General features: G+C 35.5%; 1 protein-coding gene and 1 non-coding gene across 2 annotated transcripts; one reads left to right on the top strand and one right to left on the bottom strand.

Annotated features, from left to right (window-relative positions):
- The first annotated feature begins 17,785 nt into the window (after positions 1 to 17,785).
- Positions 17,786 to 20,296, top strand: LOC123896027. The gene has a single exon (XM_045946479.1). It carries the CDS (start codon positions 17,786 to 17,788, stop codon positions 20,294 to 20,296), a length of 2,511 nt encoding a protein of 836 aa, XP_045802435.1.
- LOC123900180 lies at positions 18,164 to 18,270 on the bottom strand. Its single transcript, XR_006805832.1, has one exon. It is a non-coding gene; the product is annotated as a small nucleolar RNA R71 (small nucleolar RNA).
- Positions 20,297 to 27,109: the final 6,813 nt, after the last annotated feature.

The following is a 27,109-nucleotide window of genomic DNA, read 5'->3' as shown; positions in this document are numbered from 1 at the left end:
AAAAATAATTCAATTTAGTTAATTTTTAGTACTATGAAGTATGAATACGTTATATGATACCGATACGGTGATACGGGAAAATTTTCAAAATTTCAGATACAATACAGCTTAGATACGTTATTTATAAATTTAATTTAAAATTAAATATATAAATGCACAATATATAAACATAACTAAAATCGATAATGATAAAAAAAAAAATTAACATTCAAACTATTAATACTATAGTTGGAATGATATAAACATAACTCTTAAGTACTACGCAAAAATGACGATTAATACTATTCCAAAAAACATCATCATATAGTATCTGGAATTCATCAATTGTAGTTTTTTTTTAAAAAAAAAAATTCATCAATTATAGTAGATCTACTGTATTAATCAAAATAAAGGAGTATTGACCTTTTATCTTTCAAATTCCAATTTCACATTAAACTTCAAAAAGATACAGAACAACAAAGATGGAAATAGTACCGTAAAAAAAAAAGATGGAAATAGTGATAAACAGTATAAAATATTAGATCTAGGAAAAAAAAAAAAAGGAATATTTTTAAATATAACTTCATGTCTATAAAATAATAATTAAAAACAGAATAAAAAAACCCAGATATAGACAAAAAAATACTCCGTTCAAAAATCACTATACTTAGATTAAAAAAAAACAAATTGATTCAAACCATATCTGATTTTTTCCTTCTTTTAATGTCTTTAATTATATTGTTGTTCTTGCATGTACAAAAAGAATGTATGACGAAGTCGCACACGGTGGTTTCACTTTCCGGTGCGGTGGTTACAGAAGAAAATATTCTAATCTTCATTTTTATGTTGTGGGTTTTGTAGAGAATGTGGAGAAAAGTCACTTTATGGTGATGTTTTTTCAAAAATTGGTCTGTGATTATCTAGATCTAACATAGAAGGTGGTGGATGGAGTGTTTAATAATCTCTGATTTGAAAATAAAGATGGTTAATTGAAAATAAAGATGATTAATAATAGTATTGTAGAAGATTTTTGTTACTTTTATGAAGAATTTTTATCGTCAATATATACGACTAATAATACGGATTTTCATATTTTATCAACAATATACAATATTTGTCAGACATTTTTTAAAGTTTGAGTTTGTCACGGGATATCCTGAACATATCTTAAAGGTGAATATTTAAAAATAACTATTATAGTCAAAACATCTATTATAGTATTTTTAATTGAAAATCGTACAGTTGAAGATTTTCGTTACTTTTTATGAAAAATTTATGTCTTCAATATATATATATGAACTAATAGATTATAGACAAAAATTATTATTAGTCGGTAGAATATTTTCATTACTTTTATGAAGAATTTATGTCTTTTATATTATACTAAATAATATATGAGATACGTTAGACATTTCTTAAAGTTTAAGTTTGTCACAGGACGAGATATCTTAAAAATAAATATTTATAATAACTATATTATAGACGAAAACCATTATAAGTGCACATGTTATAGTCATTTTTAATTGAAAATTGTATATAAATATAAAATATGTCGTCAATATATATAATTAATGATATGGACTTTCATATTTTATCAACAATATATGATATACGTCACACTGCATGTCTTAAAGTTTAAGTTTGTCATGGGATATCCTGAACATGTCTTAAAGATGAATATTTTAAAATAACTATTATAGACAAAAAATCATTATGAGTGTCGCCATTGTAGTAAAGTTTTAATTGAAAATAATATAGTAAAAGATTTTTGCTACTTTTATGAAGAATTTATGTTGTCAATGTATACGACTAATAATTTGAACATTCACATTTTATCAACAATATACAAGATACGGGATATCCTGAACATGTCTTAAAAATGAATATTTTATCAACAATAAATGAGTCTTTTATATATATGACTAATAATACGGACTTTCATATTTTACTAATCAATATACGAGATACGTTAGACATGTCTTAAAGTTTAAGTTTGTCACGGGACAAGATATCCTGAACATGTCTAAAATAACTATTATAGACAAATTAAAATCATTATGAGTGCACCTGTTATAGTAATTTTTTATTGAAAATAGTACAGTAGAAGATTTTTGGTAATTTTATGAAGAAAATATGTCTTCGGTATATATGATTAATAATATGGACTTTCATATTTTACTAAATAATATGAGATACGTTAGACATGTCTTAAAGTTTAAATTTGTCACGGGATAACATGAATATGTCTTAAACATGACTATTTAAAAATTACTATATTCTAGACAAAAAACCATTATGAATGCACCTGTTATAGTCATTTTTAACTGAAAATTGTATAGTTGAAGATTTCCGTTACTTTTATGCAGAATTTATGTCGTCTATATATTTGACTAATAATATGGACTTTCTTATTTTATCAACAATATACGATATATGTCAGACATGTCTTAAAGTTTAAGTTTGTCATGAGATATCTTGAACATGTCTTAAAGATGAATCTTTAAAAATAACTATTATAGACAAAAAATATTATGAGTGCACTTATTATAGTAATGTTTTAATTAAAAATAGTACAGTAGAATATTTTCATTACTTTTATGAAAAATATAAGTCGTCTATATATATGATTAATAATGCGGACTTTTATATTTTACTAACCAATATACGAGATACGTTAGACATGTCTTAAACTTTAAGTTTGTCACGGGACGGGATATCTTGAACATGTCTTAAAAATAAATATTTAAAATAACTATATTATAGACAAAAAGAATTATGAGTGCACCTGTTATAGTCATTTTTAATTGAAAAATGAATGAGTCTTCTATATATATATATATATATATATATATATATATATATATATGACTAATAATACAGACTTTCATATTTTACTGACCAATATACAAGATACGTTAGACATGTCTTAAAGTTTAAGTTTGTCACGGGACGGGATATCATGAACATGTCTTAAAAATGAATATTTAAAATAACCATTATAGACAAAAACCATTATGAGTCCACCTATTATAGTGTTTCTTACTTTAATTATACAACAATATATATTTTCCATGATGATATATAATGTTTTTGAATTGTAATTCTAGAATTTTAAATAATTAAAACCCGTGCGAAGCATGAATAATATATTAAATATTTTATATTGTCTTTACTTTTGTTTCGTACTTCATGAAAAAAAAATCATACGAAAGTCAATTACTAACATCGTTAATGTTTATAACATTCTACTTATAATAATCATTTCCGTATTTACGATTCATCTCTTCAAACATTTTCAAATAACTAAGTTTCAATTTTCATATAAGTTTTTTTCATTTTTATATGTCGTTGTTAATTTTTTCAAAATTATCAAGCAATTTCAACCCGTGCTCGCACGGGTTCATAACTAGTTATGACAAGATAAAATATTTTCACATATAGGTTTTGGGAGAAGTAGGTGTCAATGAATCATACACTACAATTATTGTTTGACCATTAATATTGATGACGGATCGTCACACTCTCATAATCCATGCTTATTTGAGGGACATTAGACTAATTTTAGAGGGTTTTAAGCAATAAAATCAAAAGAAATCAACTCGGAAGCAAGGTTACTTGAATTACAAGAAAGCAGGAAATTATGCAGAAAAATACAGTTTTGCACTACGCTGGGGGCGTGGTCCATCACGCGCAGCGTGATGCTTATCACAGAGAGACCAAAAACCAGCTTTGATCACGCGCAGCGTGGGGACTGTCCACGCGCGGCGTGAAACTCTGACCTGAGAAGATTTGCTCACTGACTTAGTCACGCGCAGCGTAGTGTTAATTTCAGCAACCACGCGCAGCGTGGTAGATCTCACGCGCAGCGTGGTTGCAGTCAGTATATATGGAAAAGTCCGTTTTCTGGATTTGGGTTGGAAAATTCTGCAATATTCATCTATTCTCTGATTTTGGAAGCATCAAGATCCAGATCAAGGACTCCATAGGATAGCTCCGAGCACCTCAATAGCATGGATTCTCAAGCCATGAAGTTGAAGCGAGGACGCGAACGAAGCAACATGAGGAGCTAAGCTTCTTTTGGAGGTAGGATCTAGGATAGTCTAGGATGTAGATGAATCAATTGTGATCTGCTATATGTAAGAATGTACTCTGTTCATGTGTTTACTCAATGCAAATCTATTCTTAATGCTTTATAATCCTTCATTAGTGTTGTAATGATTTCGAGTTAAGTCACGTGCGAGAGTATTGATTTAATTTCTGAACTGAATTGCATTGAGCACTCGAGTGTTTCCGGTCGAGAGATTGAGACATAGAGTGTAGCGAACGATCGACGCGCTTTCATATCATTCGTTGTAGGTAGCTTCCGCCCGAGAGATCGGGGGAGTATCGACAACGAATAGAGTGGATTTTGACAAGAGATTGCGATTCACTAATTTGTTGATCCAGTTGTGAACACTTGAGTAGATTCCTATGATGTAGTAGATTGCATGTGGTTTAGCTATAGACTAGGTGATTCCGATGATTCTACCTCGCTTTTCCATTATATCAAAGCACGTTTTCTAACAATTCATCACTCAACATACCCCCAATTTATGTGTATTTCTTGCATAATGTTTATGAACACTATTAGACTAGTTTAATCACACAATCCCTGTGGATCGATATTTTTATTACTACGTGGTAATTCGTTCACTTGCGAAAATTATCCATCAAGTTTTTGGCGCCGTTGCCGGGGATTGTGATTGATTCGACAAGGCAATAGTGTTTATATTTTCTGTGTTTTCTTTGATTTTTCTGTTTTTACATTTTTCTGTCGAGAGCGTTCTACTTGTTTGTTTCCTTGTGCATGCGGAGGACAGGTCCCATCGAGCTGCAGTTTGATCCAGAAATTGAGAAGACAGCTCGTGTAAATCGTAAAGCGGAAGGAAGGCATGTTTGAATCATACAATGAAGAGGCACTCTTAACTAGTTGCAAGTTCAATAATGTCTTTCTACAAATCATTACCAAACAACTAGAAGCTCAATGTATGGTGCAAGCAACCTTTCAAAATAATCCTCATTTCAACACCTACAATCTTGGAGTGAAGAATCACATGAATTGTTCTTATGGAGCTAATCTAAATCAAGCATTTCCTCAAGATCAACATTTTGAAGGTCACCTTGAATCTTTTGAAGACACTCTTATCTTAGCCACGAAGATGACTCAAGGCAATTTTGAGGTGATGAAGGCAAACCAAGAAGTGTCAAGCGAAAGTCATGAAGCCTCCATCAAAAATCTCGAAAACCAAATGGGTCAACTAGCAAGGCAAGTATCTTCTCTACAAACTCAAAGTGGTTTTTGTGGAAACACCACGGATCCTCGTAATGAAAGTTGTAATTCCATTAATTTGAGGAGTAGAGAAGTTTCATCACAAAAAGTAGTGGAGAATCCTAAGAAGGATGAGAGTAAAAATGGTGAAGTTGAAAAGAGAGTGGAGAATGAGTCTAGTGCCAAGAAAGGCAAGAAACCTATTGTGAAGGACCCCAAGTTTCAAGTTCCTTCACCATATTCTAGAATGCCTTATCCTAGGTTGAAGAAGGTCAAGAACCAAGACCTTGAATTTTGTGGAGTGGTATCCGAATGTTTCAAAGTGGAAGTGCTAGAGGAAGTGGTAAAAGATGGGAAAGAAGAAGAGTGGGATCATGAGATTGAAATTTTTCTTCAAAACTTGGATAACCCCCTAGAAGAGGAGAAAGAGCCAAAGGCGATAAAAAAGCCACCGGAATTGAAAGAACTTCCTCATAAATGGAAGTATGTGTTTTTGGGTGGCGACTCTAGGAAACCCATGATCATAAGTGATTTGCTCACTCCACTAGAAGAGAATGACTTGTTAAAAGAAGCGGAGAAAGTGAATGACGACCTAGGATGGGACTTGGATGGTGTGGTTCCTATCTATTGTTTGTACAAGGTGGGCAAAGAAGAAGAGCCCAATCCGGTTGTTAATCCTCAAAAGTCTTCCACTTCAACATTGAAAGCTTCGGTGAAGAAAGGTTATAAGAAATCTCCATCACGGTCTAGTAAGAAGGAAAGAACCAATTTGAAGGCCAAATGGGAAGGTCTCAAGAGTGATTCGGGAAGCGTGAAATCATTACTATTTGATATTAATATTGCTCCTTTGAATGAAGAGAACAAGAGGAGCCGGGTTGAATCAAAGTTGAAGTATCCTCCCTAACTTGTGATGATGAAGTGTCAAGCTAATGACGAGAAAGAAGCGCTTCATGGGAGGCAACCCATGAGTTTACGGTCCTTTCTTCCCTTTCACTCTTATGCTACTTTATGAATAATTGTTTGATGTTCTCTTTGAATTTGCTGGATGAAGATACTTCTAACTCTGAATTTGAATCTTTTTATGTTCAATTGTGGAATTTCGTTTACCTTTAGAGTTTGTTTCGATATCTTGGCATGTTCTTTCTATTACTTGAGTATCAATTGTTTGATTCTATCCGTGTGTGATTTGTTAAACTTTCAGTGCAATTGCTTGTTGCACTCATGTGATCAAGAGGCAGAGGAAAGGAATGCACACTTTTTGACCGGTTCTTTGATTCGACCCAACCGAGAGGTATTGAGCCAAACACTCCTTTTTCTTCTATGTGTGATATCCACTCATGTATTGTCTCTCGATTTTGCTTGTCGTCTCTTTATTTGATTGGTAATTTTGTCGCACACACGAGGCATGTTGTTTTGGTACCTTTGAGCCTTTCTATCCACCCTTACATATATATCATTTGCTTAACCAATTTGAGCTGAAAGAAAATATGTTATTTTTGCAAAACCTTAAGAAATTTTTGAAAAAAAAAAGGAATGACTTTCTTGGAGGTTAGGCACCTAATTAGTGGTTGATGCGCAATGCTCACCACTAAGTTTGGGGTTGCTCTTTGGAATTAGCAAACAATGAAGTTTGGGGTGAGGGTACTAGAGAACTTACAAAAAGTTTTTGGTTGAAAATTTTTCAAAGATTCAAGGCTTTAGAGAAAGATATGTTGAAAAGAAATGAAAAAATGAAAAAAGAGATGAATGTGAAAAAAATAGAAAAGAAGTACTAAAAGAAGTGATAGCCTTGAATTCAAAAGAATTGCAAAACTTTGTTTGATGATTTGAAAAAGTTCTCTAGTCCACTATAGTTCAAAAGAAAAGGGTTTTGGTGTATAATTTTTTTGACCTTAGGGGGATCTAACTCCAAGTTTTTCTACTACTTATCCTAAAAAGTCACCATCCACCCTGTAACGACCCAAATTTATTATTCACTATTTAAGTGTTTAATTATTTGGTGATGTGGTTTTTAAGTAGGATAGTAACTTTAAGTTATTTATCGAGAGTTTTAGTTAACGCACGAGTTAGTGAGAGTTAACGCGAGTTGGGCCAAGCCAATTGGGCTTGAGGCCCAATGGGCCTTATGGACTTGTGAGGGGCGCCATATGGTCAAGGGGAAGAGAGGAAACATTTCATTTTTCTTGTTCTTGTGAGAGTTTAGAGAGAAGGGAGAGCTCAAGGAGCTAGGGCAAGAGCTTGGAGGAGGGATTCGAGGAGCAATCGTGGAGCTTTCGTCGATCCAAGGTAAGAGAGTAGATTTCATATTCGTGGGTGACTCGAGGAAGGGGAGAATGTCGATTTCTCCTCACCCGAACTTCCTCCACCCCATTTTCGTTTTAGCTTAGAACGGATTTTCTTGATGGAAATCGTTCCTAAGGTTCTTAATATGCTTAACATGCTTTTAACATGATTAATGAACGAAAACTATGGTAAAAACGAGTTGTATGAAAGATTAAACTCAAGAACTTAGTGTTCTTGAGAGTTTTGATGAAAAAGTGTTTAATCTCTACTTTTTCGATGTTTATGATGTAGATCGGTGAAATGAACTGTCCTTTTGTGTTTAGATATGCTTGTTATACTTGAATATGAACATATTTGGGGTTTATAACATGAAAAATGGGATTTTGGGTGATTTTGAGTGAAAAATCATTTTCTGAAAACTCAAGAACAGATGTTCTTCTGGTGTGGTTCGCTACCTGTTCGCTACAGCGAACGTGTTCGCCAGATGCTCGCCAACTGCTCGCCAGTTGAGGTTTTGTGTCTGTTTGCGTTCGCTACCTGTTCGCTACAGCGAACGTGTTCGCCACGTGTTCGCCACCTGTTCGCTACCTGTTCGCTTAGCGAACAGCACTGTGACAGCAACTTTTTGATAGTTGTTTTAAGTGCAATTAGGCACTTGTAACATGGATTTAAGGTATCCTAACATGCAATTAGGTGTTTATAACCATGATTAATTGTATTGTGATGATAGTTGTTGATTATGTGTGTGGAATATAATTGTTGTTGATTGTGTTGATGATGTTTGTTAAAATGTCAAAGAAGTATATTAAGGTGTTAATTAACTTAATAAAGAAGTATATCGAATTATGTTATTCGATAAAGAAGGATATTAAGGTATAGTGTTATCTTAATAAAGAAGTAATGTTGGATAGTGTTCCACATTAGTAAATGAAGAGCTTAATGCTAATTAAAATGATTGTGAGTGAATTCATGAAAAACATATACATGCATTCATGAATATATGTGATATTGGATATTCCAATAAAGAAGGATATCGGATTATATTTATCCGATAAAGAAGGATATTAGAGGTGAGATACTCTAATAAAGAAGATGGTACCACATGCATTAGAGGTGTCTAGAGGACATAGCATGAATGTGAAGCATTAGATTGCATTAGGGATTATGTGTGCATTTTATGATAAATAATGTTTGACACGTACTTGGTAAATGTTGATTGTTAATCCGTATGTGAGGAGCAGAGTCCGTCATGACTATAAAATGAACAATGCAGGGTCCGTCATGACCATAATCTGAATCGTGTATTTGTGGTGTTAGATTACATTAGGAACTTTATGTGTATTCCTATTTGTAATTGAGTTATGTGTATTTGTTGATGTTTTGGTATTGTCCGAGACGACGTGAAACTATATGTTTGGTGTATAATTGTGGATGATTGATTATGTGATAAATGAAGAATATGCATGAATGATGGTGGTGTATATGTATAATGTATGATTATGCATGTCTTTATGAAGAAGTGTTTAAGTACCATTTACTTACACTTATATTTTGAGTATGTTATCTAACTCTCTTTTATGTGTTATGTGCTGGATCGTTGGGGGTCCAGATTTACAGGTTTTGTGGTATTCGATGTCGAGTCGTCGGTGAAGCTCCGCTCTGATTGTGACACGGGAAAAGGGGTTTTATATGTATATAGAGTCTCCTTATCTAGGTTGTTTTGTATAGCTAATAAATACATTAGTTGATTTAACATTTGTATAAACACTATTTTTACTAATTAATTACATTAGTATTATTTTGATAGAGGAGTGTAATACTCGAACCGATATTCAATAAATTAAATGTGATTTTCCGTTGCGTATTTTGAAAAAGATTTTACTAAAGGTAGAAATATATAAATAATGGGTTTGGGTGTTACAATTGGTATCAGAGCCCCGTTGTCTTCGGACTGTGTGGGTTATGTGTCGATCAGAGCAGGTCTGTGCAGTCAGACCAAGTGAGTATTGTGTGTCAGTCGTGTTTGTCTAACAATTTTGTTGTGTTTGTTTTGTGAAATCATTCATGTTGTTCGTTTAGGGACTATGAGTGATGTGAATTGGATTAGATTATCCATTCTTCTTGTGAGTAGATGTGTGAGTATTATACTTCTATGTTTATAATAGTTGTATATGCTTAGTGTTTAACCTTTGTGTAGTTTAAACTTGGTTGGTTGACGCTTATTTGCTAATTGTTGACGATCCGGCATGATATAAAACCGCATGTGACGATCCGGCATGATATAAAACTGCATGTGGTAATGATTTGAAATAATTTTAAAAACTAATATTATTTCTTGAAGATTTTGGTGAAAATATAGAGTTATTTTCTTTTGGGTGAGTGAAAATTAAATTTTCAAAATAGTGAGAAGAGTAGGATGTTAATGAATCCTAGTGTGTGTTTGTTATATGTTTGTTTATAACATGTGCTAGATGATTACTAGGCATTTGAATTGCTATGCGTTTTATGAGTAAAAACATGAAGATCTCATAATCCTATGTTGTAATTGTGATGCATGATTCTAATTGTGCTTTCAAGTCTATAATGATGTTATATGCTTGATGTTTTGGATTTTGTGGATTAGTGAGTCGAGAAAACGAGAGTTTAGTGAGCGTAAGTTCAAAACCGTAGCAGAGCACCCAGATTTTTGGATGTGCTCGCTAGGCGAAGAATGAACCTCGCTGAGTCTCGCTAAGTCTTGCTAAGTCCTGTGAATGTTTTTGACTTGTCTCGCCGGGAGCTCGCTAGCTTTTGCTAAGAGAGGGAGCCAGACAAGAAATTTATTTTGTTGACGTCTTGTTCTGAGTTGATTGAATGTGAGTATGAATTATTGCTATGCAATGTTCATTTTTCTTGTGTTGTTTTGATTTCCTAACTTTGAAAAGTGAGGGAAGTATAGGTTACTTGAATGCTTGCATGAATTTGTGTTAGTGTTTAGGTATCGTGGGTTAGGTTTTGTCCCTGGTATGCGACATGCGTGTAAACGATGTCGATACTAGTTTCTTCTTTTGGGAAGAATATGTTTAGAGACGATAGAACCGTTAGGTGTGAGCACCGGAAGTTCTAGTGGAAGAGTGTAGGTGGGTTTGAGATAAGTGGGGGAGAAGGTTATATCCCTCCGAGATGTTTCTAACGTGAGAAGATGAGATGAGTAGAGATGTTCTTGAAGCGGAATATTCAGGAAGAGGTGACGTTGTTCGAAGTGGAATGGATGGGAACAACAAGTTGTGAGAAACTATTAGAAGAGGAGTTGTCGGACCAAGTGTTTCGCCGTGAGGCGTTAGTGAGATTGGTTAAGTGAGATGAAGAGTATTCGGAATGATTGGAGATCGTGTGTCTTACACTAAAAGTTTGAAGGCATCATTTTTGTGGACCAAGGTTGAAGTACCTGTTTGATCGAAATGAGTCGAATATGAAGAAGAGGGAGTGATTAAGATTCTTGAAGAGGTGATGATTTTGAAGTAAGTTGTCATCCAAGTGGATCGGATGTTGTACCGGATTCTTGAGTAAGAAGCTTTATGTGAGTCGTCCATATGGTGGTAGGTTGAATTGGTTGAACAATTTGGAGTTCTAAGTCTAGTGTGTGAAGTGATTTTCAGAAGAGATTTGAGAAGCTTAGAGAAAGAGATGTGAAGATTAGTGAACCGTTGGTGTTAATTAATCGATGAAGGGAAGTAGGTTTTAAAGTAAATGAGGATGGAATTGAGAAATATCATAATAGGATTGGTATGTTTGTTGAATCGTTGGAAGTAAGGATTGTATGAGTAGTCGAGTTCATTCGAAGATGGAAGTAGGATAACAATCCGAAAGATTTTGTGAGAGGCTTGCCGAAGAAAGGGTAATTGGATTTGGATAATGACAGGGCAATTTGTGTCGAAGTTGAATGAGATCCTAGAAGTGGAGATGAAGCTAAAAGAGAGGTATCATTTTTGAATGATGAAGAATAAGAAAGTTAGCCGTTAAAGAACGTGCAGAGAATGAGTAGTATGAGGTCATGTTGGAAGTGACTTGTGTTAGGTGAGAATTTGCGAAAAGTATTATCGCACATGCGAGTAGATGTTGTGTTTGAGCACATATAGTAAGGGGTTGAAGGCGATGCCTAAAGTAAGTATCGGAGAGCATTTGGTAGTGCCCACAAGATAAGAGTGAGTAAGTATTTGCTAAGGAATTTGGATTCATGGAATGGAAGAGTCGGTAAAGACTAGTTTTGTTAGATGCATCGTGGATGTTGAGGTGGTATGGTCACAATCGGTGACAATGAAGTAAAGGATTTTAAATTGTTTCATCATGGATGATGGAACGGTAGTGACTTAGTGTATAACTTAAAATGTATTTTGGACGAGAATTTTGGAAATTTTCTAGAGATGTCATATTGGGATTAGACAAGGAGTCATGAGTAAGAATACTAAGACAAAGGTTGATTAGAATTTAATGGATGGGATTAGATCGTATGACGAGTATTTGGAGCTTTGTAGATTTAATTCAAGAGTTTGATTTTGGGATCGAATGTACTAAGGGGGAGTTTAAAGATAGCTATCCATAGAGAGATAATGATTGGTAGAGGTCGTAAGTGAATAAGAAACCGATGGGTGAATAAACGAAGAAGAGTATACTTGTTGCAATGCAAGATGATGAGGAACATCGATAGATGGATTATGGGCGAATTGAAGATGTCGTTTGGAATCAACGAGATAGAGGTTATGATTGTTTGGAGAACCAATTTTAGGCGGTAGCCTAATTTTGAAGTAGCGAATTGCTAAGGGATTAAGGAGAAGTGGTATTGGAAAATGTTTGCGTTAAGGAATGCAAATATTGGTTGAGAGATTACTTGGGAATAGAGTAGTCGTATTGGATTCGACTCAATGTGAGAAAAGGAATTTGACGGTTAGAGACGGTAGTTTTTAGCATGTGTCAATGAAGTTTGAGAATGTTGGTCATCAAGTAATTGTTGGAATTGAAATATCGAGTGATAAGTTGGAATAAGATTCGAATATGAATAAGTGGTGTAGCACAGTTAAGTGATTCATGAGGGAATCAAAGATTTATGAGAATTATGGAGTTGTGGAAGTATTCCACGGAAGTATCTTTCGGAGAGTTCGATTGTTTGTACCTGTTTTGGGGTAGAGTTGTGAGTACCGTAGAGTGTGAGTCTGTGGATGTTTCGTGCGAAGTGGACGTTTTAGCGGTTTGATAAGAATGGTTTGTGCCGATATCATGATTGTTGAATATTTATCGACAAATTGAGGAACTGGCCGTCCTTGATCTCTTGTTGATAAATGGACAAAAATTGTGTTGGATGGGATAAACTAATTTTGTCAAACTTAGTATGTGTAGCGTTTTGAGCGTTTCGTTGAAGGCTCGGATACAGGAGTTATCCGGAGTTGTTTTAGTCGCGTAATTTTCGAGGGCGAAAATCTTCTAAGTGAGGGAGAGTTGTAACGACCCAAATTTATTATTCACTATTTAAGTGTTTAATTATTTGGTGATGTGGTTTTTAAGTAAGATAGTAACTTTAAGTTATTTATCGAGAGTTTTAGTTAACGCACGAGTTAGTGAGAGTTAACGCGAGTTGGGCCAAGCCAATTGGGCTTGAGGCCCAATGGGCCTTATGGACTTGTGAGGGGCGCCATATGGTCAAGGGGAAGAGAGGAAACATTTCATTTTTCTTGTTCTTGTGAGAGTTTAGAGAGAAGGGAGAGCTCAAGGAGCTAGGGCAAGAGCTTGGAGGAGGGATTCGAGGAGCAATCGTGGAGCTTTCGTCGATCCAAGGTAAGAGAGTAGATTTCATATTCGTGGGTGACTCGAGGAAGGGGAGAATGTCGATTTCTCCTCACCCGAACTTCCTCCACCTCATTTTCGTTTTAGCTTAGAACGGATTTTCTTGATGGAAATCGTTCCTAAGGTTCTTAATATGCTTAACATGCTTTTAACATGATTAATGAACGAAAACTATGGTAAAAACGAGTTGTATGAAAGATTAAACTCAAGAACTTAGTGTTCTTGAGAGTTTTGATGAAAAAGTGTTTAATCTCTACTTTTTCGATGTTTATGATGTAGATCGGTGAAATGAACTGTCCTTTTGTGTTTAGATATGCTTGTTATACTTGAATATGAACATATTTGGGGTTTATAACATGAAAAATGGGATTTTGGGTGATTTTGAGTGAAAAATCATTTTCTGAAAACTCAAGAACAGATGTTCTTCTGGTGTGGTTCGCTACCTGTTCGCTACAGCGAACGTGTTCGCCAGATGCTCGCCAACTGCTCGCCAGTTGAGGTTTTGTGTCTGTTTGCGTTCGCTACCTGTTCGCTACAGCGAACGTGTTCGCCACGTGTTCGCCACCTGTTCGCTACCTGTTCGCTTAGCGAACAGCACTGTGACAGCAACTTTTTGATAGTTGTTTTAAGTGCAATTAGGCACTTGTAACATGGATTTAAGGTATCCTAACATGCAATTAGGTGTTTATAACCATGATTAATTGTATTGTGATGATAGTTGTTGATTATGTGTGTGGAATATAATTGTTGTTGATTGTGTTGATGATGTTTGTTAAAATGTCAAAGAAGTATATTAAGGTGTTAATTAACTTAATAAAGAAGTATATCGAATTATGTTATTCGATAAAGAAGGATATTAAGGTATAGTGTTATCTTAATAAAGAAGTAATGTTGGATAGTGTTCCACATTAGTAAATGAAGAGCTTAATGCTAATTAAAATGATTGTGAGTGAATTCATGAAAAACATATACATGCATTCATGAATATATGTGATATTGGATATTCCAATAAAGAAGGATATCGGATTATATTTATCCGATAAAGAAGGATATTAGAGGTGAGATACTCTAATAAAGAAGATGGTACCACATGCATTAGAGGTGTCTAGAGGACATAGCATGAATGTGAAGCATTAGATTGCATTAGGGATTATGTGTGCATTTTATGATAAATAATGTTTGACACGTACTTGGTAAATGTTGATTGTTAATCCGTATGTGAGGAGCAGAGTCCGTCATGACTATAAAATGAACAATGCAGGGTCCGTCATGACCATAATCTGAACCGTGTATTTGTGGTGTTAGATTACATTAGGAACTTTATGTGTATTCCTATTTGTAATTGAGTTATGTGTATTTGTTGATGTTTTGGTATTGTCCGAGACGACGTGAAACTATATGTTTGGTGTATAATTGTGGATGATTGATTATGTGATAAATGAAGAATATGCATGAATGATGGTGGTGTATATGTATAATGTATGATTATGCATGTCTTTATGAAGAAGTGTTTAAGTACCATTTACTTACACTTATATTTTGAGTATGTTATCTAACTCTCTTTTATGTGTTATGTGCTGGATCGTTGGGGGTCCAGATTTACAGGTTTTGTGGTATTCGATGTCGAGTCGTCGGTGAAGCTCCGCTCTGATTGTGACACGGGAAAAGGGGTTTTATATGTATATAGAGTCTCCTTATCTAGGTTGTTTTGTATAGCTAATAAATACATTAGTTGATTTAACATTTGTATAAACACTATTTTTACTAATTAATTACATTAGTATTATTTTGATAGAGGAGTGTAATACTCGAACCGATATTCAATAAATTAAATGTGATTTTCCGTTGCGTATTTTGAAAAAGATTTTACTAAAGGTAGAAATATATAAATAATGGGTTTGGGTGTTACACACCCTAGCCAAGCCACGTTATAACCCTAAAAGACCTCTAAAGTGTGTGCGCAAAGTGAACCGAATGAATTTCTAGACTACTAGCAAAATTATTGTTGACTTGCTTGATGTGTTGATTTGAGTGATTTACCATGATTGAAGAGTGTATGTGAGGATTGTGATGAAATCATAGAGCATTGGTTGAAAAGTGTGAGTTACTTGAAAATGCCTTGCGGGAACTATTGTGCAATTGAGTGTTGCTTGCGAGTGGACCATTGATCATCAGGTAAGTCTCACGCATGTATGATTCGAGTAATCTAAGGAAAATGCCAAGGTCTTGACACAAAAGCTTGAGGTAAAGGTTGTTTCCTTGAGGACAAGGAAAGGTTTAAGTTTGGGGTTGTGATGACGGATCGTCACACTCTCATAATCCATGCTTATTTGAGGGACATTAGACTCATTTTAGAGGGTTTTAAGCAATAAAATCAAAAGAAATCAACTCGGAAGCAAGGTTACTTGGATTACAAGAAAGCAGGAAATTATGCAGAAAAATACAGTTTTGCACTACGCTGGGGGTGATAACACTGAAAAATATAGTATTTGTTTTATAATATTAGTTTAATATTTTATTATTTTCTTTGCATTTTAGTAGTATTATTATCATTTTTATTGTGTATTACAGGTATTTCCGGAACTTCTCGAAATAAAAAAAAGTCACAAAATTAATGTCAAAGTGGATCAAAAAGACATTGGATCAGATGGAAGAGAGGCCCAAAAAGAAATTGGACGAACAAAGCTAGCCCACAAGCACTTGGCATGTGCCAGGCACATGTGGTCCACACAACAACACATGGCGTTGGCCATGCTTGTGGCACTCGCCACACACATAAGACATGGCGCCGGCCATGTGCCTTGTGGCACCCGCCACAGGCTTTGCACACATGGCGCCCGCCATGTGCTTTGTAGTACCCGCCACGTAGTGTTTCCTTCCTACTTTCACGGGCACGTTTCACACGGCTTTATCCTCAACTCAACTGCTCCTCAGATTTCGGCGTTCCTCAGATTTCGGTGGAAGCAACTAAGATATGCACGTTTCTTATAACGGAACAACGGATTCGAAGGAGATATTTGTATCTCATAAAGACTATAAATAGAGAACACCAGTCAGTGTTTTTTGTGGACACATTATTCTACGCAGACTTAAGAGAAAAATTCAGTTTAAAATTCAGTTGTTAAGTAGTCTTAGTTTACGGAGCAAAAAGGTGTGGTGTTGCTGCTTACACTTCCAGTTCCAGTTTCAATCAGTGTCTTTGATTTCCTTTGTTCCGGTGTACCTGTACTAGTTTCACTAGTATTTGTAAGTTTTAATAACAGTACTTTTATTTTATTCAGTTTCAGTATTATTATATTCAGTTTGATATTCATATGCTCTGTTTGATTTAAAGTTACTCTGTTTAAATGTTTTGTTCAACTAAGAATTATTTAATCAGTATCATGTCAAATAAAATCATGCGTAGCTAAATCTATTTAACTGGAATGTGAATTGGGAAGCTAATCTGGATTCGGTAATTAATCCGTGACTTACGTTTTTAATCTAGTTTTCTGTTCAGTTTTTAATAGTTAAAATTAAAGATTTTGCACGAGAGTGAAAATTAACTAAGGTATAAATTAATAGCGCGACAGTGTGAGGTTTGTACCGGATAGTAAAAACTGAACATTAATTTTAAACACCGCGACAGCTCTTTAAAATTAATTAAACTATATTAGTTTTCAAAAAGTATTTTATAAATAAATGTGAGAGCGAGAGTAAAGCATTCATTTATATAATATAGTATTAGTTCAATAGCGCGACGGCGTGAGACTATATTTTTAAACTAATGTCGTTTTGAGAAAACTAGATCTTTTTAATTAAATCGAATTGATTTTCAAAAAGTATTTTTATAAGTAAGTGCGAGAGCGAAAGTGAAACATTTATTTTATAACTATATGATATTACTCAATAGCGCAAGAGTGTGAGACGCGTATCTTTTAATCAATTTCAGTTTATTAAAAAGGTAACATTATTTCAAAACACAGTTTAATTACCGAATCCATTGAAGCAACTTCATTTACATTCCGGTTAGTTTAATAATATTTTATTTAATACAGTTTAATTAATTATCTAAAACGCCTTCTTTAATTAATATCTAGCCTTAACCTTACGATATATTAAAACATAAGCGAAATATTAACAAATAGTCCCTGTGGGATCGATAATCTTTTATAACTACACGATATACCTGTGCACTTGCAGAGTTATCGCATCAAGTTTTTGGCGCCGTTGCCGGGGACTAATTTAGTCAATTTTCGCTAATTAGTTTTTAATTTGTGACGATTAAGGCAACCATTTTTCTTAGGTTGTATGCCCAATACTCGTAACTCCGAGGAACCATTACAACAACCTATACCCGAAATAGAACGTTTTATTCATTTTAAACGTCGAATCCGCGAACTTCAAAACCTCTTACCCATGGCTAACAACGCACGTCCTCTTAGGGACTATGCCGTTCCTTCCGAAGAAGAACCGCATTCGAGCATCGCGCCCCCTAACATCGAAGCAAGGAACTTCGAATTGAAACCCGCGCTTTTGCAAATCGTGCAACAAAACCAATTCTCTGGTTCGCCCACGGAGGATCCGAACCTCCACCTCTCGGTGTTTGTGCAATATGCAGACACAATAAAAGCCAATGGTGTTGAACCCGAAGCAATACGACTCCGTCTTTTCCCGTTCTCTTTAAGAGACAGAGCTAGAGCTTGGCTTCAAGCTCTACCTTCGAACTCCATCACTACATGGAACGAACTGAAGAAACAGTTCTTGGCCAGATATTTCCCGCCAAGTAAGACAGCTATGTTAAGAGCCCAAATCAACGGATTTAGGCAAAAAGAAGGAGAATCACTCTTCGAAGCTTGGGAAAGATACAAGGATATGATGAGACTCTGTCCACACCACGGTTTAGAACAATGGCTTATTATCCATACCTTCTACAATGGGCTGCTATATAACACTAGACTTACCATAGATGCAGCCGCCGGCGGAGCACTGATGGATAAACCTTACCAAGAAGCCACCCAGCTTATAGAAAACATGGCCCAAAACCATTATCAATGGGGAAGCGAACGCGCTGCCATAGAAAAATCCCAAACGAAAGGCGGTATGTACGAAGTAAGCGGCATAGACCATGTCAATGCCAAAATAGAAGCCCTTTCTCAAAAGATAGAGCGTTTAACTTTATCTCCCACTGCTACCATAGCCGCAGTACAACCGAACTGCGAATTATGTGGAGTTCCTGGACACATAACCTCTGAATGTCAATTACTGGCCGGACTCGACCAAGCAAAATATGTGCAAGGAAACCCATTCTCCAACACATACAACCCTGGGTGGAAAAATCATCCAAGCCTCTCCTATAAGAATAATAATGCTTTATTTGCGCCTAGTACTCCACCAGGCTTCCAAAACCAAATAGGAGCCCCTGTTGCTCCCGTTGCCCCTCAAAAGTCAAACTTTGAACTTATGATGGAGAATTTTGTCCTAGCTCAGACTCAACAAAATAAGGAATTCATGAACCAAAATATTCACACCAATGAGTTGATTAAGCAATTAGCTAACAAAATCGATTCCATTTCCACTCATAATAAGATGTTAGAAACTCAGATTTCTCAAGTAGCTCAACAACAGGCAGCTACAGCTGCCCCAGCCGGAACACTACTCGGCCAACCGCAACCAAATCTCAAGGGCCACGTTAATGCTATAACGCTGCGAAGCGGAACAGAGTTAGAAGATCCCGTTGCTAAAAGGGTTAGAGCGAGAGACTTAGGGAAAATTGTAGAGAAAGACTCAAAGAGTGTAACTGACAAGGACACTGAGAGAGAACCGATAGCAGTGGAGGATGGACAAACATCGCAGGCCAAAGAGGTGATTGAGAATGATCAAGAAAAACCATATGTACCCCCTCCTCCTTACAAACCTCCTATCCCATATCCTCAAAGACTTGCCAAATCTAAGAATCCAGGGCAGTTTGAGAAATTTATCGAGATGCTCAAAAGGCTTCATATTGACATACCCTTCATTGAGGCTATAACCCAAATACCTTCCTATGCCAAATTCTTAAAAGAAATTCTTTCAAACAAGCGAAAGATTGAAGACATTGGGCAAGTTGAATGCAATGCGATCAGTGAAAACAAGCTAGCCCCAAAACTCGAGGACCCAGGAAACTTTTCTATTCCTTGCGTTGTTGGTAGATATGTCATAGATAAAGCCCTTTGTGATTTAGGAGCAAGTGTAAGTTTGATGCCTCTATCTATCTGCAAGAGGCTCGGACTTGGAGAGTTTAAACCTACTAAGATGTCCTTACAGTTGGCTGACAGATCTATCAAATACCCATTAGGAATACTGGAAAATGTTCCAGTAAGGATCGGCCAACTGTTTATCCCTACTGATTTTGTGATCATGGACATCAGGGAAGACGTTGATATTCCCATTCTGTTAGGTAGACCTTTCTTAGCTACTGTAGGCGCTATAATAAATGTAAAGAAAGGGAAGCTTACCTTTGAGGTTGGGGATGAGAAAATCGAGTTCATACTATCTCAATTCATGAAAGGCCCCACCTTTAAGAATTCTTGTTGTAGACTCGACATAGTTGAAGGACATATCGATAAAACCACCTCTGAACAAGTCCCTCCCGACATACTAAAATCCCACCCAGTAAATGATATCTTCCAGAATACGAAACACAAAGAGGGTGAGGATTATGAGAATGTGCTAGGTGGATTTCCTGATACTCATGACCAGATTTTTAAAGAATGCCAAATGCTGGCACATGTGAAGATTCACACAGTGGAGAAGAAACTCCCACCTCCTCTCACCAGAAAGAAAGCAAAAGGGAAAGCACCTATTAGATGGTTGGATGTGTTCAAATGGATCTCTAAGAATGTTGAGTACAGTGTTAAGGATATCAGTCTGAAAGAGGCGCCCTCTTGATTTAGGGGTCGTGCAAAGTCGAGCTAACCGACTTTAAACAAAGCGCTGCGTGGGAGGCAACCCACGAGTTTTTATTTTAATGTTTTCATTTGAATTTGCAGAAAATAAAGAGATCGATCGCTTAACACCCATAAGTTGCATTATAGGCGTAAATCTCCAGGTTTTGCACTCCAATTATACTCTAGAGTTGCAACAGTGAGGACACTGTTGAATTTAAGTTTAGGGGAGGACTTCACTGCTTTCACTTATCTTTTTAGTTTTTATTTTTAGCTTATTTATTATGCAAATAAATTTTTCAGGTTATTTTCAATTTTTCCAAAATCTTGAGCCATAACAAAATTTTTTTCTTTTTGAGAAACAATACAATTTCGATGTTCCAAAAAGTCACTGACGTAATTATGACCGAATTTACTTGTAAGTACGTTTTCATACTAGCTATATCATTTCAACACCATAAATTTCTTAATTATGTAGATCAATTTTGATATTTGCCTTACCCGAGCTTAAATTTCTTGACTTTACTAATCCTTGAGTAAACCATTAGGTAGTCGGCACCATCTAAGATCACTATCTAAGTGGTAGAGTCGACGAATATAAGTGAATGATTTCGAAAAATGATGATGATAAGTAATAAAAAAGGTAGTATAAATCTGAAAAGGGGACTACGCATTCTAAGTCAGGTGACCCTCACCCGGTCATTTAGCCCAACTGCGAATCACCTCTAAGATATAAAGCTATCCTATGTCAAAAAGGACAATAAGTAATATGAAAAAGAATCGGATCATAATCACTAACAGACTCACTACCATGTGTGTGTGAATAGATAACGGGCTTAATGTGATTACCAAAGGTTTAAAAGGGATGAAGAAAGACGAGATTAAAGTTAAGTTCGGGATTGGCAAAATAGTTCAGAACGGTCTATATAAGGAAGAAATTCATGATCGTACGTGATTTGTGTTTTTATGATATCTTTAGTGTGATGAATGAACTTGCTTGTTTTATTTGGTCAAGATTAAAATAGGTGACTAAAGGGACGTCTTATGTCATGTTTTCTCTATCTCTAAATGATATATCTTTTTGCTTGAGGACAAGCAATGATTCAAGTTTAGGGGAATTTGATAACACTGAAAAATATAGTATTTATTTTATAATATTAGTTTAATATTTTATTATTTTCTTTGCATTTTAGTAGTATTATTATCATTTTTATTGTGTATTACAGGTATTTCCGGAACTTCTCGAAATAAAAAAAAGTCACAAAATTAATGTCAAAGTGGATCAAAAAGACATTGGATCAGATGGAAGAGAGGCCCAAAAAGAAATTGGACGAACAAAGCTAGCCCACAAGCACTTGGCATGTGCCAGGCACATGTGGTCCACACAACAACACATGGCGTTGGCCATGCTTGTGGCACTCGCCACACACATAAGACATGGCGCCGGCCATGTGCCTTGTGGCACCCGCCACAGGCTTTGCACACATGGCGCCCGCCATGTGCTTTGTAGTACCCGCCACGTAGTGTTTCCTTCCTACTTTCACGGGCACGTTTCACACGGCTTTATCCTCAACTCAACTGCTCCTCAGATTTCGGCGTTCCTTAGATTTCGGTGGAAGCAACTAAGATATGCACGTTTCTTATAACGGAACAACGGATTCGAAGGAGATATTTGTATCTCATAAAGACTATAAATAGAGAACACCAGTCAGTGTTTTTTGTGGACACATTATTCTACGCAGACTTAAGAGAAAAATTCAGTTTAAAATTCAGTTGTTAAGTAGTCTTAGTTTACGGAGCAAAAAGGTGTGGTGTTGCTGCTTACACTTCCAGTTCCAGTTTCAATCAGTGTCTTTGATTTCCTTTGTTCCGGTGTACCTGTACTAGTTTCACTAGTATTTGTAAGTTTTAATAACAGTACTTTTATTTTATTCAGTTTCAGTATTATTATATTCAGTTTGATATTCATATGCTCTGTTTGATTTAAAGTTACTCTGTTTAAATGTTTTGTTCAACTAAGAATTATTTAATCAGTATCATGTCAAATAAAATCATGCGTAGCTAAATCTATTTAACTGGAATGTGAATTGGGAAGCTAATCTGGATTCGGTAATTAATCCGTGACTTACGTTTTTAATCTAGTTTTCTGTTCAGTTTTTAATAGTTAAAATTAAAGATTTTGCACGAGAGTGAAAATTAACTAAGGTATAAATTAATAGCGCGACAGTGTGAGGTTTGTACCGGATAGTAAAAACTGAACATTAATTTTAAACACCGCGACAGCTCTTTAAAATTAATTAAACTATATTAGTTTTCAAAAAGTATTTTATAAATAAATGTGAGAGCGAGAGTAAAGCATTCATTTATATAATATAGTATTAGTTCAATAGCGCAACGGCGTGAGACTATATTTTTAAACTAATGTCGTTTTGAGAAAACTAGATCTTTTTAATTAAATCGAATTGATTTTCAAAAAGTATTTTTATAAGTAAGTGCGAGAGCGAAAGTGAAACATTTATTTTATAACTATATGATATTACTCAATAGCGCGAGAGTGTGAGACGCGTATCTTTTAATCAATTTCAGTTTATTAAAAAGGTAACATTATTTCAAAACACAGTTTAATTACCGAATCCATTGAAGCAACTTCATTTACATTCCGGTTAGTTTAATAATATTTTATTTAATACAGTTTAATTAATTATCTAAAACGCCTTCTTTAATTAATATCTAGCCTTAACCTTACGATATATTAAAACATAAGCGAAATATTAACAAATAGTCCCTGTGGGATCGATAATCTTTTATAACTACACGATATACCTGTGCACTTGCAGAGTTATCGCATCAGGGGGCGTGGTCCATCACGCGCAGCGTGATGCTTATCACAGAGAGACCAAAAACCAGCTTTGATCACGCGCAGCGTGGGGACTGTCCACGCGCGGCGTGAAACTCTGACCTGAGAAGATTTGCTCACTGACTTAGTCACGCGCAGCGTAGTGTTAATTTCAGCAACCACGCGCAGCGTGGTAGATCTCACGCGCAGCGTGGTTGCAGTCAATATATATGGAAAAGTCAGTTTTCTGGATCTGGGTTGGAAAATTCTGCAATATTCATCTATTCTCTGATTTTGGAAGCATCAAGATCCAGATCAAGGACTCCATAGGATAGCTCCGAGCACCTCAATAGCATGGATTCTCAAGCCATGAAGTTGAAGCGAGGACGCGAACGAAGCAACATGAGGAGCTAAGCTTCTTTTGGAGGTAGGATCTAGGATAGTCTAGGATGTAGATGAATCAATTGTGATCTGCTATATGTAAGAATGTACTTTGTTCATGTGTTTACTCAATGCAAATATATTCTTAATGCTTTATAATCCTTCATTAGTGTTGTAATGATTTCGAGTTAAGTCACGTGCGAGAGTATTGATTTAATTTCTAAACTGAATTGCATTGAGCACTCGAGTGTTTCCGGTCGAGAGATTGAGACATAGAGTGTAGCGAACGATCGACGCGCTTTCATATCATTCGTTGTAGGTAGCTTCCGCCCGAGAGATCGGGGGAGTATCGACAACGAATAGAGTGGATTTTGACAAGAGATTGCGATTCACTAATTTGTTGATCCAGTTGTGAACACTTGAGTAGATTCCTATGATATGTAGTAGATTGCATGTGGTTTAGCTATAGACTAGGTGATTCCGATGATTCTACCTCGCTTTTCCATTATATCAAAGCACGTTTTCTAACAATTCATCACTCAACATACCCCCAATTTATGTGTATTTCTTGCATAATGTTTATGAACACTATTAGACTAGTTTAATCACACAATCCCTGTGGATCGATATTTTTATTACTACGTGGTAATTCGTTCACTTACGAAAATTATTCATCAAATATGCATTCCGGGTCGAATTGGAGAAGAAAAGAAGAAGAATCATATATTCTTCATAAGGAAAGATGATGAGTTGATCTAGTTTGGCGATTTGACAAAGATGAATTAATTTGATATGTGTATTTTCATTAAATATAATTTTATAGTTATTTTTATTTATTCTTGTTTTTCATGTTAGTAAAGTGTTTCTATTGGAATAGTCATATATCGTCTTTTTTTGGACCGATAGAAAAATTATCAAACTTGGTTGTTGACTAGGCTTTATCAAAGTTAACTAGAATAAAAGTTCCCTATTTTAGACTGATATGAAGAATTGTCAAAATTTGGTTGACTAAAAGATCTAATCAAAGTTGTCTTTGAAACTAGATCGTAAGATTGTTGTGGATGATGTGAACAAGATGAGTATCAACCAATCGGAGTATGGTTCAATCATTCAAAATTGTCGAACCTTACTTCATCACTATAATGACTTCATAGTCGTTTTTACTAGGCGTCGAGCAAACGGTAGCGCTCCTGCACTCGCACGAGCAGTTTTATCTCATGCTTCTCGTAGTACTTTTAATGTAATATCTTATTGTATTGCTACTACTATTATGAATGAAATGACATAAATTTTCTTGTGTCAAAAAAAAAAAAAAAAAAAGATCTAATCAAAGAAGAATTGTCAAATTTGATCGATTATTTTATTATGAATTTAATCACGAACTATTTTCAAGTTGGTTCAATTCTTTATGTCCTATCTACTTTCACCCTGATATTTTATAGAAAAATGTTTAACAATGTCGAAAACACTATTACTCCGTCCCAAAATATAAGCAAAAGAAGGTCAACAAAAGTGAATGTATCTGGACTAAATTTTAAACTAAATACATCAACTTTCATTGACTAATTTTTGCTTATATTTTGAGACGGAATGAGTAGTTATTAATAAGTATAACTACGGAGTAGTACACTACTATTTGTGGAGGGAGATCTAAACCGGAAAATGAAAATGTGTGCACGAAATTAAACGCAGAAAAATCTGAGAAAAGGTAACAGCATCAGGTTTGTGGGGAAGCACATATAATTGTGCAAAACTATGTGATCCCACATTTTAAAAGGGATAATTTTTGTGAATATAAAAAAAATGCATTGAAAGTTGAAACAAACTCAGCACGCTCTGTGGTCCCCTCCACACAAGGCAATGCAATTCAATGTTTCTTTTCTTCCATTCAATTGGGTTGATTCCATATACTAGTATATTGATTAGTTTACTCAATGTAGCATGATGTCAGAACTTAACACGTTTCGACATTACAAAGAATCCTTAGTACTTTGACATAAATGGCATTCTCTGGTTTCTCCATTCCCACTGTGTGACACGTGACATGACAGCCATTTGCACATTTCTACAAAAAAGATATCTATATGGATTCTATCCATAGTAAAATAAAAAATTGAAAAATTAATGTTAAAGTGAAAACTTATAATGTTATGTAAAAATAGCGGTTGAACTAGAAAATATATGTTTATGTAGTATTTAAAAAATTTCAAGTAAGATAACAGAGATAAAATTTGAAGAAAAAATAATAAACTATAAACTCATATATAAGTTATTTGAACTAACGTTTGAAAAATAAACAATAAGTTAGTTGATGACGAATCGTCACACTCTCTAATCCATGCCTATTTTAGCAACATTAGATGCATTTTAGTAGGTTTTTAGCAATAAATATAAGAGAAATCTAACCATAAGCTTGATTACTTGTTTTGCAAGAAAACAGGAAAAATTGCAGGAAATGGAGGATTTTCACTACGCTGGGGGCGTAGCCCATCACGCGCCGCGTGATGGAGCTCACAGGGAGCCAAGATTTTCACTCTGATCACGCGCGGCGTGATGCCGTACCACGCGCGGCGTGAAGCTTTGTTGAAGATGAAGATTGCTCTCTGACTTGATCACGCGCCGCGTGATTCTGTTATCACGCGCGGCGTAGTTGATGGATCTGCAACCACGCGCGGCGTGATAGATCTGGCGCGCGGCGTGGTTGCCTTCTGTATATATAGTTTCTGCATAATTCTGTTTTCGGGGTGGAAAATTCTGCAAAATTTGATCTACATTCTGGGTTTGGAACTTGAAGATTGGGATTCAAGACTCCGAAGGAAGCTCCAAGCACATCGATAGCATGGATTCACAAGCCATGACATTGAAGCTCGGACGCGAACAAAGGGAGATGAGGAGCTAAGTTCTTCGGAGGTAGGATCTAGGATAGCCTAGGATGTAGATAGACCTCATGTAATCTGTTATATGTGTAAGAAACTACTCTTTTCATAGTGTTGATTTAATGCAATTCGATGTTTAATGCTTTATAATCCTTCATTAGTGTTGTAATGATTTCGAGTTAAGTCACGTGCGAGAGTATTGATTTAATTTCTGAACTGAATTGCATTAAGCGCTCGAGTGTCTCCGGTCGAGAGATTGAGGCATAGAGTGTAGCGAACGATTGACGCGCGTTTATATCATTCGTTGTAGGTAGCTTCCGCCCGAGAGATCGGGGGAGTATCGACAACGAATAGAGTGGATTTTGACAAGAGATTGCGATTCACTAATTTGTCGATCTAGTTGTTAACACTTGAGTAGATTCCTATGATATAGTAGATTGTATGTGGTTTAGCTATAGACTAGGCGATTCCGATGATTCTACCTCGCTTTTCCATTATATCAAAGCACGTTTTCTAACAATTCATCACTCAACATACCCCCAATTTATGTGTATTTCTTGCATAATGTCTATGAGCACTATTCGACTAGTTTAATCACACAATCCTTGTGGATCGATATTTTTATTACTACGTGGTAATTCGTTCACTTGCGAAAATTATCCATCAAGTTTTTGGCGCCGTTGCCGGGGATTGTGATTGATTCGACAAGGCGATAGTGTTCATA

The sequence above is a fragment of the Trifolium pratense genome, linkage group LG7 (genome assembly GCF_020283565.1).
Source record: "Trifolium pratense cultivar HEN17-A07 linkage group LG7, ARS_RC_1.1, whole genome shotgun sequence".
NCBI lineage: Eukaryota > Viridiplantae > Streptophyta > Magnoliopsida > Fabales > Fabaceae > Trifolium > Trifolium pratense.
This window is presented reverse-complemented; position numbering and strand designations above follow the sequence as displayed.